Below are 14,036 nucleotides of genomic sequence, written 5' to 3'. Positions count from 1 at the left end.
TTCAGTAGTTTCCCACTAACATCCCTCTATTGAAGCACCGGTTTCAGCACTGCCTTCTTTTATTTCTGCTTAGCAATATGGTCATGTCTGAATAGATTTCACAAATTCAGCTTCTCATAAGTGATGGAAATACTGCATCACCTGTCAGCAAATTTCAGTTAAAGGAATTTTGTACCTGACACTCTTATTGAGAAAATAAATTAATCTCTGAGAGACTTTCTATTTACATTACCTCAGCACAAACTGGACCATGCTAATTACATAACAGAACTGCAGACAGGACACCAAATTGCTAGCTTTATAGGGAGAGACATTATAAAATATTCTGTGCATAAGTGGGTGGGTGGGTGTGATCAGGGAGATGCTGTGAGTGGGCGGAGGCTAGGTCTCAAAGGCGATGTTAGAGATGCAGGAATTGCACGACCACCAGCAATAAGCCACATCAAGTTTTTTTTTTTATCCCAGCAGTTTTGGCCAGAGAAATATATCCTCCATGAGCAGACCATTGGTCCATCTAGCTCAATATTGTCTGGACTGACTGGCAGTGGTTCTACAGTGTTTCAGGCAGTTGTGTTTCTCAGCTTTATCTATGGATGCCATAGATTTAATCTGGGACATTCTGCATGCAAAGCAGATATTCCATCACTGAGCTATGGCCCTTCTCAAAGAAAAGGATGCTCGTTACAGTTCTTCCGTCCACAGTTCTTAGTTATTCAAAAGAAGCAGCCATCTGCTTTCCCTAGCCAACAGAGGCAGCAATATTGATCTGTGTGGGCACCTCCATTGCAAGAAGTGGGTGTAGCAGGAGAAAAAGCCTCATAGCAGTGGCACTGCTGTTGCTTACTGGAAGAAGGGAGAGCGAGGCAGAACTGAGGTTGGGGCTGTGTGAGCATAGTGGTAGGAGTGTTGGATTGGTGCCACTCTCTGTTTCACCATCTCCATTCTGGTAGGCAGCCACAACAGTGCTGCTGGGAGGCTATTGCTATAGCTCCACCCCACTAGCCAATCTGCTTCTGGTCACTGCTGCCTACCTTGGTTGCCGGAAGAAGAAAACCTGACACCTTTGTGAGATGGCTGAGATAAGCAACACCTATGTATTGTGATTGGCAAGAAAGAGGCAGGCCCCAGTCTTGGAATATCACTAGGCCATAACTTTAATTATTTATAGGCATCGGTGAATCCACAGAACACACTGGTTGTAGTGGGGGTGGAAAGAAGGCCCTCATTTCTACCACTGCAGTTTACTACAGGAGCTGGCCTTGCAGTCCATGCCACTTTTGAGTCCTTGGGGCAATCAGTTAAAGCCCAAAACGTCATGGGTGTGTATTTTGACACCTGCATTGGCCACAGGCCACATAAAAGAGCAGTACAGTGATTGGAAAAATGGGTAGATCAGTTACACACATGCACTAATTGTGAGAGTAACATACAGGATGGTCCTTAAGAGAACCAACTCCAAAATAATTATTGTCTCAATCACTTGAGAAGTTGTGTTTCCAGAAAGAGAGTGAACACATCACAATGTGCTCTGCACAGTAGAATTAACTAATCAGAGATTCAAGCAAAACAAAAGCTTGCCCTGCTGAATACGTACATCCTGTCAAATTGCATTTATCAACCTAACGGTTATTAGAATTTATTCTGTTATGTGAATGAAATTGTGAGCTTAAAATGTCACTGGAGATTTATTAATATGATACAGCCTCTGATAAGGGCATGTGAAAGGGCATAGAGAGAGCAGATAATGTGAGGCAATGGGTGTGCATGTGTATTTGTTTAAGAGAAGAAAAAAAGAAAATAAAAATGTGGCAATTTATCAGTGAGGTTTTTTTTCCAAAACCATCCCAGCCACATCAGGGATTACTAAACACATGTGTAATATTGGGTGACCATACCATGGAAAATGCTTTCTCAAAATTTGATAAAATGTGGTGAACAGGGAAAATAATGATGCATTCTTTAAGAGGAGCAGCCAAATTAAATGCTGTTATTTAGAACAATAGCTGCAGCATAATATCATCTTCCTTGGGTCTAAAAAACAATAAAAAATAACAATACAATAAAGATATCCTTTTAGATATAGGTTGTTTTTTCTACAATTTTCAGTGCGCAATTTAGAATCTTGGAAAATCAGGGTTCTGAATCACACAAGGAACCTACATGAGTAGAAAAATCTCCCTACCCAGAAGTTATTCTTTGAACTAATGTAGGGCAAAGGGGCAGTGATGGGTTATTTGCCAGTGTGCTCATCCTCACAAACCCTCATCATGTTAATGATTCGGAAACCTAAACAGGGCTGGCATGTGTCCTCATTGGTCTCATTAGTGACGTGAGAGAAGAAAACCAGAGGCCATTGGTGGAGGTGGCAATAAGTGAAGGCTTAGGATAGACATGGACACTCTGTTTTCTTCTATTCCATTAGCTGGGAATGCTGCAATGGTCTCTGGGCTAGCCACTCTGCTGATTGCCCAGTTATTATTTTTTAACACACCTGTTGATGGCGTTTCGCAAAGTTTGAGACACACTGAATGTTTGAGAAACAAGAAATGTTCTTAGAACTCATGCAGAACAGTAGTCCTAACTCTTAGTAGACTCAGGGGCTGCCTTTAGCTGAAACATGCATTTGGTGACCCACTTCCTAATTTTCAAACATTTATTTGCATGGTAATAGTGCTGCAACCCACTTTCAGACTGCAATCTTATACTACAGAACTTACGTGAGAGTAAGCTCCACATTGAACTTAACAGGACTTTCTTCTAGACATGTATAGGATTTCGCTGTATAGCGCGTCCCAAAACACCAGTCAAAGACAAATGGTCTAAAAAAGTCAGAAAATTTCTGCAGAGGGTTCTACCAATAGGAAGTTGCATTTTTTCTCTCCGCAGCCCAGCCCTTGGTTCCCACACTGACAAAGCTGTTACACACATTCCTGCCACCTTCTTCTGATGCACTACCCTTCACATGAACTTGCAGTTGAATTTCAATTCAACTGCAAGGCTCCAGTGACCCATTCAGTATTTGAAAATCATGCATCTAGGATTCCAGAATGCTTGGGCTAGAGGCCTTTTCCACGTTCTTCACAAGTCATAACAAAAGAGCCCCAGGACTTGCAATTCTATTGCCACCACATAGAACAGCCATATGCTTGACAGTACGGTAAGTCTTACTGAACTTAGTAGATCTCTCTTCAGAGTAAATATGGATTGGACTGGACAGCATACCAACAGCAAAAGTAATTAGAAAGACATTTTATATCAAAGTCAACAGATCAACTCACCAGTTTTCTCGGCCTTGTGCTTTAGACTTTCCTGTCCCGGAAGGCATGGGCAAGGCCCTTCACAGCGAGCTGCAATGTTTTTGCCAGATGTGCACGCATGAAACTCCAACTTGCACTGTAATTGAAACAAAAACAAAACAAGGGCCTTTCATTTGAGGTAAAACAATTGTGGAGGGGGGTGGAGGAAGAGAGAGAGAGAAATCACACATTGCCAAATAGTTAGGACCTTTGAGGTGGCAGTTGTTTCCTAAAGAGCTTATTTCCCAAAGAGCACCCATGTGCCTGGCCAATAGGGTATCACTGTACTTCACTGGGATTCCTTCTCCCTCTTCATGGTATGGCAGAATTCCAGTTTTGAGTGTTTGTTCAATAAACGAAAAGTATTTTGCTTTAATATGTTGTGTTAAGGGCTTTCCATCCTTACACAAGCTCCAAAATGTCAGGAAATTACAAAAGCTAAGCTGCAGGTGTGTAATTTAGGCAACATTGATATGGTATGGTATTCTATAGTTCTGTAGTTAGTTCCATCTTCACCACTACCTTTGTGTTACAAGTGCAATTAGTACAATGTTGGTGTCCATGCCCTACAACCACTCTAGCCAATTTGAAGGTGCAGGAGAAGGCCTGAATTTGCAGGGTGGGTGGGTGGTGGCCAGCACTGGTAAGGCTGGTCTTTAAAAGTTGGAATGGAGAACAAAAATTCAGCAGATACAGAACAGCGTTACCACCTAAATCTTTCCCATTTTTTGTGAAGACTCCTCAGGGCCTTTAAGCTGCCTGTTAGAAATCCAGCCACTGTGCACCTTAAAGACATTTCCCCTTCCTCCATGCCTCGCAAACTATTTTTACTCATCTCTTATGATTTCTTCTTGCTGTCCTTTCACACCTAACATCTCACCTCTTGACTGACCTGACCCGTAAGCTCTTCAAGAGTGAGGCCTATTCTATGAGAATCTTGTACTTCAGAGGCTAAGATTGGCCAAAAACTGCTGCTTAGCAACAATGGAATAACAGGTCCATTGACTAACATTGGCCAGGAAAAGCATTTTTAATAACAATTAATATTACAGAACTCATAGGTGAAAGCAAATACTAGACATTCCTTTTGACCTAAATCAGCAGCCCATTTTCCAAAGCACACAGGAAGAAATCTTTATGGAGAACCACCCCGGCAAATTCTGTAGAAGAAAAACACACAATACCCTTTAACTCATTCACAATAAGCCATTTCTTATATTTTCTACCCCAAATTTGTCACGGAGAGTCCTCAAATCTTCATTTCTTGTACTGGCAAGTTTCAAATCTATTTGTTGAGACATTTTTAAACTAAAAAAATTGTAGAACCTATTGACCCCTGATCTTTCATTATACTGATGGAATGCATTTACCCTTAACAACAAAACCTAAAATAAAATAAAATAAATATATTGAAACAAAATACACTGTTACATATCTCTCTTCTCCTTTTCTCCAGTCCCTTTCTGGCTTTCTCACAGTCACACCCACAAAGTATAATTTCTTAACCGACCCAGATATGCCTGTCACTCATTCCATTCAACACCTCTCCTCTTAATCTTCCCTCACAACAAGTTCATGCTGAGCATATGCATGACTAACATATGTGGCAAAAAAGCCCTTTTAATAAAAGCCACTAACAGGTTATACTATTAGGCAAAAATCAAAACAAAACACATGCTAGCCAATCATCTTGACCTAACACAACAAGCCTAATATAAAAACTGAAGATTGGGGGCAGTGAATAAGTCAGGATGACGATTAGAACAAAAGTAGAGGAAGACTTGGTCTGAGCCTAACATAACAGCATTAGGACTCCTTCATGAGCAGAAACACTACTTTCTACTATCCATATCTTCAAAGTGTAACCCAGTTTGTGGTAATAAAAAATACTGCCTTACTTGGAAGATAATCCAAATTGAGTCTAACAACACAATCCTATGCATATCCATTCAGAAGTAGTCCTAAGGAGTTAAATGAAACTTATTCCTAGGCAAGTATGCATAGGATTTCAGGCTTAGATTATTACAACTCAGCCCTATGTTTACTCAGAAATAAGTTCCACGGCGTTCAGTGTGGCTTACCTCAAGCTAATATGCATAGGGTTGTGCTGTTAATTATTGCTCTGGTTTGATTTTTTTATAAAAAGACTGAAGTCAATTTCTGATCCTATAAATTGTTTTGAATGATTTGCAGAGTTGTTTTTATGGATTTTTACTGTTTGTTTTTTTTTAAAAAAGAAAGGAATACAAGCAGAGTATAAATCTTATGAAATACATAAATAGGTGTGGTGGTTCCATTGAGGAAAGCCATGGGGTATTCCTTTTTGTGCAAAATTTAAAAGGTCACAACCTTTTATTTTTACAGACTTGTGACACTGGAAGAGAGCTCATCAGTGATCCAGTGTTTCAACGCAGCATACTGTAGATTTAGTACTGAATGTTCCTGAAAGTTAAACTGGTATATAAAGCATAACAATAATCTACTCTTGAGCATGGCTGATTTATTAGAGCACAGATCAACACTAAGCTGAAATATTTGCTGTAAGGTGGAGATATTGGATATAAAAAACACCCCTTGCCAAACTCAACTATGCCCTGGCTATTTAGTCTGTAAATAACTAAAGTACCACCAGTGATATTCCTTTTCAAGCAGTGGTATTTGGTTGTTTGTATTTACACATTCTTGATAATAAAATTCAGCTGAGCAGAGGATATATGTTTTAGAGATGCCTTTTGTTTTATCATATTCAGAGAAATTGAGTTCCTCACATGAAATAAATTTGTGTTTGCAAATAGAAAGGTAGAGTATTAAAATGCTTGGAAGACAGTAGTAACAGTGCAATCCCATATAGGTATACTCAGAAGTCAGTCCTATTGTGTTCAGTCAGGCTTACTCCTTAGTACATGTGTTTAAGGATGCAGTCTTATTGATTTAAATTGGGGTTTAAGCATCCATTTAAGCATGCTTAGGACAGCAGCCCAAGAATCATGGCAAGGTTGGAAAGCAAGATGAACCAATCAGAAAACAGCAAGGCATATTCTGAACAATGACACAGTTCTTTTCTATTCTGCCACAACGAAAGAGCAGAGTGAATGGAATAGGATGTTGTTACAAGATAAATGCCTCCTACTTTGAAAATACCATCAGTAGTTTGGTTCTGCTTGTGTGTAGTTTTGCTAAGAGGGCTCAGTCTTCCCAGGCTTTAATCTAGCAGCAGGAGACCATTATCTTCTGACAACGTTTTGTACCAATGACATTATCTCCTGGGCTCTTTCTGAACTTCAGAAGACCCTGGTGATTGCATACTCCCTATGATATTCTGTCCTTCAGATTTAGAAAATTCACTGACACAGCCAGCTATCTGCTTGAGGCTTTGTTCAGGAGATACTTTGTGATATTTTGCTTGCCTGCATGGTTCTGACAAGTGTGGCTACAACAGAACCACACGCAACTACCCTAAAGTGGACATCACGGGGTATGCTGGAATCCACTCACAAGAGGAAGGATATTTGAATGTTAAAAATAACAAAGCTACTCAAGGCATTTTAAGAGAAAGACAAAGACATTCTCGGTGGGGGGGGGGAGCAGAAAACAAGAAAAAAGATAGAAAAGGTCAGGATAAAAACAAAACCTTTGTGGGAAGGATATAAACATGAGCCAATATATAACGGTCTTATTTCAAGACTAATTGCATCAAAGGAGGAGAAATTTCAGCGAGGGAAGGATGAACTCCCCCCTTTCCCCCCCTCCCTTCACTCCTCCCCTCTGTAATTAGACTTGAGAAAAATATTATAATGGTTCTGGTTTTAGGATGGTGTAGTGGCACTGAGCACCTCACTGCAGGGGATGCCATAGGAACGCTGTAGAAGGGAGCGAGAGAGACAAATTTTAGTGTCGCATAGGGTGCTGCTGAAATTTGAGACCCCAAAGTCTGCCACTGATGTTTCCCTTTTTCAAGTCCAATTGCTGTAGCAATGTGCATGGAGGAGAATTCTGTGTCAAGGCCCCGAGCCCTCCCCCATTTGTTGAATAATAAAATGCATAGACACCAGTATTTTAGGTTAATGGGATAATGAAGGCCACAACTTTAGTGGTTACAGAATGTGAGTGGTATTGGCTTAGGCACTGGAATTGAACCAACTATATCTGACTCCTGCCCGCCATGCAGGTAGTCCAGTAAGGGTCAACCACCAGTGGAGGGAGCCCTGTTGATGTACATCAACTGACAGCTCCCCCAGGGTCCCCGATGGGGTCGTGGCATGGCCTTAGCCCATACCCGTGCTTCAGATGAGAGCCGCAACCCCGGATCCCTTTAACAGAATACCCTTAAAGAGGAGGGGCAGGTGATGGCCACAATCTCCCCTCCCATGAACCAGGTTTTAGCGACTGAAGCATTAAGCAGATCCGGGGAAGGAGGAACAAGAGGGAGATCCCCCGGCCATGCGGCTGCTTAAATATGGTAAGCCACACCCCCTGGCCAACCAGATTGTTCAGCTGGGGGCGTGACACGGCTGGAACTCTCCTACAGCACTGCCACGTCCCTGCTGTACACAGTGAGAGCGTGTGGCCTGCCTGCAATACGGCCTTGCTGCTGGATTACTGTATTTTTCCGTGTATAAGACTGGGCTTTCCCCCCTAAAAAATAATGTCAAAAATTAGGGGGCATCTTATACTCTGGGCCATCTCCTCCCATTTTCTTAAATCTGAGTCCCCCAAAATAGGGGGAATCTTATACATGGGGGAGTCTTATAGAAGGTAAAAGACGGTAATTGCCCCTTTCGCACCTGCACTCTCCAGGAAGATCATCCTATGCCCATTATGTTTTTTGGGGAAATGAAAATATCCACACCACTGCTGGGGGAGGGGGAGTTAGTGTATGTGTAGTTGCAGTGTGCGCATTTCAGTGGTTGCAATAAGTGCATGTCTGGGAGTTTTATTGCAATGAGTCTGTGTGTGCGTGATTGCAGGGTGTGTCTGATGCCAACTGACAGATTCTGTGGTTTCAACGTGCCCATTGGCCCTAAAATGTTGACAACCCCTGTTCTACAACTTAAGAAGAAAACGGGCAGAATAATTCTTGTTCTTTCCAATATAACTCACGGCAATGTTTGAACAGAAACAGAAACAGCAAGCCATAGACCTCATACTAGTGTGATAGCTAACATGTCTTTGTCTGAAGTTCCATAATGATGCTGTACTTCTCCTATGGCACATTTCAATGGATAAATGCAATACTGCTTTAAGCTACATTTGTTCACAGTGATCCCCAAAGACCAAAGTCTTCCAAAACCATTTTACTACAAGTGGAAATCATCTGCTGTATTTGCTGCCAAATATACATTGATATAATAAAATACATGTGGGGTGGGAGAAGATGACAGAAATCAACCCTTGAAAATTCTAGTGCTAGGTTTAACAGTCGAGTCTGCACGGCAAGTTGTTAGAGAGTGTATTTTGGCTAAAGTGGGCCCCTGAGATTTTTCCACCTTACATGTGTGATGATTTCATTTTCATTTTCAGAAAAGCTACAGCAATGCATTTTGCATAAATATGCACATTTCAAGGGAAATATAAAGTAACACCATAAACATTTATTCCTCGCTATTTTATATTTCTCTCATTTGTAGGACCCCAGCGGACTGCCATCATCTCCAAAAGAAGCCAGTAGCTGCTTCCTTTGAATGTGAATTCAGCTTAGTCTCTCCCTCTCTTGATAATGTCTCTAGGGCCATGGGGTCAAATTTGAATTTTAGACTTTCCCTTGTCTACATTTTCATGTCTTAGGGTTGCCCAGAAGATTGCTGAGCATGATCAATAAAGGCTGTCGGTCCTTTGAAACCATAGTGTAGGATTTCAATTCAATATTATTTAAGTTTCCCACTGTCTCCCTAAATGGCACTCCAAGAATAGCACAACTTCAAACCTCAATCTAAAAGTGTTCTACAACATGCTTGTGTTTTATAGCATATGTTTTATTTAAATCTCACAAAAGAATGGTGTCAACATGCAACTTGTTTTACGGGTTTTTTCTGTTTCCTTTCAATATATTAACTTCTTTCTGTGTGCTTAATATATCAGCAGCAAACACTAATGATTTTTTAAAAAAAATTCTTTCTTTTACTCATCTGCTACATGAAAAAGCTGTGAAATTTTGAAACTACAGGATAGAGATGTTTGTCATCCTCCCCTAATCTTTCCTTCTTTTCTGTGTCTCTTAGCAGATAATTAGAATCAATTGGAATTCAGACATCCCTTTTAGAAAGAGATTTTGTTTACATGTATTTGAGCACTGTCTGCTAGAGTTCTATCGATGTTTCCATTATAAATCTTTCTCTTCTGATGTTTCTGGCTTAAATGGGGCTGGGGAAGATGCCATGGAATACATAGCTGCAAGAAACAATGCAGTTTCCTTGTTTTTAAAAAAATAATGCAGAAATTAAAAACACTGATTTTTTTTAACACTCTCTTGCAATTGGGAAATGTTTCTTTATAATTGCTGTGCTGTTTTTCCCCATGTTAAGTTTACTACTTGAACTTGTGAAGACTACTTTTTAAAACATGAAAATGATGCATTATTTAAAGTACTGATAAATGTTTCACTTGTTATATAGTTCTTTATTTATTTATTGCTGTTTCTGAACTCAGGTTTGAGGTAGCCAGCATGCTGCTTTAACTGCAATGTATATGTTTTAGCATTTTAATGTATTTTATCTAGATTATGTAAAGAGCTTCAAAGACTTATTATTGAGTAAACAATGAATAATAAATATGCACATGAGTCTTCCAAACGCTGCATTCTATTCCCATTTATTAAATATATTAAACTAGATTTACATCGATGTAACTAAAGCAGAATTCAGCCAGGGAACTCCATTGGGCTGGAATTGTCACTGTTCTAATTAAGAACACTGTTCTCTAGGTGAATATGCACCACTGCCATTAATATTAATAGGCATTAAATCTGGCAATGGTGGTCTGGCCAAGACCCCCCTAATTAACATTCACAGTCTATTGTGTAAATATGTATTTAGCCATCTGGGAAATGCGGGTGTTAAATTTGCTTTCTAAAGTGGATGTTATTTGCCTCTTTGAAGCAGATTTTACAGCTGATTAGGTCAGAAATACCAGTTTTACTAGCATCTAAATGTAAATTGACATGAAAGACCATTATTGACTGTTGTGTAAACGAATACACATTAAAAACTCCCTTCTCAGTGCATATTTACACTGCAGTCTAGCAATTCTTAAGCAGCTAGGAAAACAGTATACATTAGGAAAGCTTCCACATAAAGGAGACTCAGTACATATTGACAGAAGACATCCTTTGGCAGTGAACTGAGTGCATTTATTAGGTGGGAAGACAATTCCGCTAACCGCCCTGCCCCCCCCCCCCCAGTCACCAAAATATCTGTAGGAATGGGTCCCTTGGAGGCATGGACACCTGTGTAGGCATTGCTGTCACTACCAAATAAGAGGCAGCAGGTGACCATATTGTCATGGCCTTTCTTGTTGCCTAAAATAGGATGCTGATAGATTCACAGATGCTGTCTCCAGGGCAGATGGAGGAAGAGTAGAGGGTGGTGATGGTGGAAATGACTTACGGAACTGGATTTCAGCAAGACAGGAGAAGCCTTGGAGCAGAGCGTTTCCAGGCTTTGAATTTCTGGGGTGGCTTATCACAACTAGCACATATCTAACCAGATCAGCGGTGGGTGTGAGTGTGTGTGCACAGGTGCACATCTGTGTGTACCTACGGTATACACAGACACCAACACATTTTCATATGACAATTGATAATGAAAATGTGTTAGTGAATCATGTCTGCTGATCTGACCTCTACAAATTTAACTGAACTTCTTCACAAAGCCTTTGTGTGTACAGGCTGACACTGTGTACAGAACCAATTAGTATATACCTCCTACAAAGAGTTCAGAGCCAGAGTGCATGGTCCTGACTATCATCATCCTCCCCATGGAAATGTCTACTGAGCAAGGCTCTAGGCAGTCTTCCTAGAAACAAATCTGGAGAAGTCCACCTCCTGACTTGGTCTACGTCTGCTGCCTTGATGGCACCTGTGAGAAGCTGTGGCTGTGACTGCAGCTTTTGAACAAGCACACGCTTGCATCTTGCCTTTCCCAATGGCATGCTTTTCTGTGCTGCCACCAGCCATCTGTGTATGGATGAGCTAAGGAACTCTTAGAATCAAGCCAGTGCCACTTCCAAAGTTGTTATTTGTAACAATAAGATGGCCCAGAGAGAAACTGGAGCAACAGTTACACTTCTGGCTGTTGAACCTGTTACACTTCTGGCTATGGTCAGAAATCTGACATAGGATCATGCAAACTACCACAAAGAAATGGATGGTGGTTGTTTCCAAACAGAATGCTTGCAACTCCAGTTATAAATGGACGGTTAAACACTTTTGCAACAGTCTCTACCCTTCTGGTTATCAGCTATGAAATGTGCAGAACCAACACATTTCCTTATATCACCCCTGCTTTTTTTTGGTAGTGATGGTGAATGGAAATTTCCCCTTACTCTCTGGGAATACACTTTCTAGTTTTAACATGTGATGAGGTAAAAGAAAATCAAACAATCTCACAGAGTTTTGAACTGTAGGACCTATTGTTTTGCTGTGATTTAAGTTGTTCCCCTCTGTAGTTTTTAGTCTGAACAGCAATCTATTTGAATTTTGTGAGCTTGGCATTAACTTAACCTAGAGAGCACTGTTTATTGTTTCCTATATATGTCCTTAAGTGCTCTCCAGATTTCACAAGAAAGCCTGGATTTCTGCAGGCTTTTGTTACATTAGTGATTGCGGGGGCATGTAGACCCACAATTGACAGACTGGTTGAAACATCCAGTTGTTCTAGCGGCAGGGCTGAAAACCAAGTATATAATCATGGAGTGCTATAAAACTGCTCATCTATACCTAGCAGAATCAGCTAATTTTGGGCCCAGCAGATGGATTGCTCAAGCATAAAATGCTATTTTAATGCCAAATAAATTGTCCTGAGCAATAGCTGGAGGATCAGCTCATTCTGGGAGAAGCAGAAATGTTCAGAAGTTCAGTTAATCACATTGGTTTTATGATAAAAATGTGTGCACAGTAACAGCAAGGATATGCCAGTCCAAAGGAGATTTAAAAATTCCAGCAGGTACTTAATAAAGCTTTTTAACCAAAGCATTAAACTGATTCAGGGCCAGGCAGCCTCTTCAGAAGGAGGCTATATAGCCTAACATGCTATTGCCATCACATTTGGGGAACGTTCAATCAATTCACACATCAGCTCTCTTCACATCATTAAAATGCTACCCTTCCTGCTGCTACAGAAGCGAAGAGGACTGCAGAGAGTACTGCAGGGACCAGGTCCTTGGGCAGGCAAGCAAAGTGGGAGCAGCTGCTGCCCCAGCTGGTCATGGTCCAGCTGCTGGGGCTGCGTTGTAAAGCCTGCCTGCCGTGAATTCCATCTACCTGACCCTGCAACCCCTCGGTGGGGAATGCCATCTTCCCCACCCAGAGACTCCTCCTCCTGCTGCGGTGGCTGTTGGGGGTGACGACTGCCAACTTTTCCACCCAGAGACTCCTGATCCTATGGCTCTTGGGGGGGGGGGACTGCTGTCTCCCCCACTTAGAGGACTGCTGCTGCTGCTACAGAAGCGAAGAGGACTGCAGAGAGTACTGCAGGGACTAGGTCCCTGGGCAGGCGTGCGAAACAGTGGAACAGTGGAAAGTGGAACAGCTGCTGTCCCAGCTGGGCATGGTCCAGAACGATGCCATGGTCAATGGTATGAAAACACAAGGAGCAATCAAGGAGAACCAACAGGGTTGTACTTCCCCATCTCTATGCTGACAAAGGGCAACCAAGGCAACCGATGCTGTTTCAGTGCCAAAAATAGACATAAGACCAGACTGAAATAGGTCCAGATACTCTACTTCCTCCTGGCATACCTGCAGCTGGCTGGTCACCACCCTCTCAATCACTTTGCTCAGTAATAGAGTATTTGAGAGTGGCTGGCAGTTTTCTAAAACCTTCAGATCCATGGAGGACCACTTGATGAGAGTTTGCACTACCTCTTTCAAGGTGGTAGGCAAAACTCCCTCCCATAGCAAGGCATGAACCCATCCTGGATCCATCCAGTCAACCTCCTCCTGCTAGATTTTATCAGCTTGAAGGCCAGCAATCAAAAGCGCAGTAATACAAATGTCTGTCCACACTCTCAAGCATTGTGCAGGAGAGCAACAGCTCACCATTTCAATCACATTTTTCCTCATCCTCTCAGTTTTCAGCAGGGTTTTTATTTTCATTGGGATGACCTGCAAACAAAACATTTAATGTGGGCAACAGTCCTTTTATGAGAGAAGAGGACTGAGGGGGACATGATAACACGCTATAAATAACTGAAAAGCAACCACACAAAAGAGGGCAAAGACTCCTTACAAACACAAAACATAATGGCTGGACTCAACTAAATATTTGCACAACTGGCAGCCAACTGTATTTCATTAACAAGCAGCAGCAGTCAATTTCTAAAACATGTATCGCATCAGTCCACACAAAGGCTTGAGTGAATGGATAAGTTTTCAACAAGCAGTGAAAGGTGAACAGCAATTGTACCTCATAACTCACACTTCTAAGGAAGAGAAATGCCCTTTTGTTATTTATGATTTTCTGGTACTTCTTCAGGCAGAATGAATGTACACAAGGGCCAATGTTTCCTGCTTGAAAACACATACCA

The 14,036-nt window shown here is 41.4% G+C and overlaps 1 protein-coding gene across 2 annotated transcripts in view; it reads right to left on the bottom strand.

Moving 5' to 3' along the window:
• The window catches only part of SPOCK1 (SPARC (osteonectin), cwcv and kazal like domains proteoglycan 1), a 404,411-nt gene that overhangs the window by 70,965 nt on the left and 319,410 nt on the right, over positions 1 to 14,036 (bottom strand). For both annotated transcript variants that reach the window (XM_081893955.1, XM_081893956.1), the window contains exon 6: positions 3,279 to 3,393. In XM_081893955.1, coding sequence (XP_081750081.1) covers positions 3,279 to 3,393 — 115 coding nt within the window. The remainder of the gene's footprint in view (positions 1 to 3,278; positions 3,394 to 14,036) is intronic.

Source organism: Podarcis melisellensis (genome assembly GCF_964234715.1).
Source record: "Podarcis melisellensis genome assembly, chromosome: 2".
Lineage (NCBI taxonomy): Eukaryota > Metazoa > Chordata > Lepidosauria > Squamata > Lacertidae > Podarcis > Podarcis melisellensis.
This window is presented reverse-complemented; position numbering and strand designations above follow the sequence as displayed.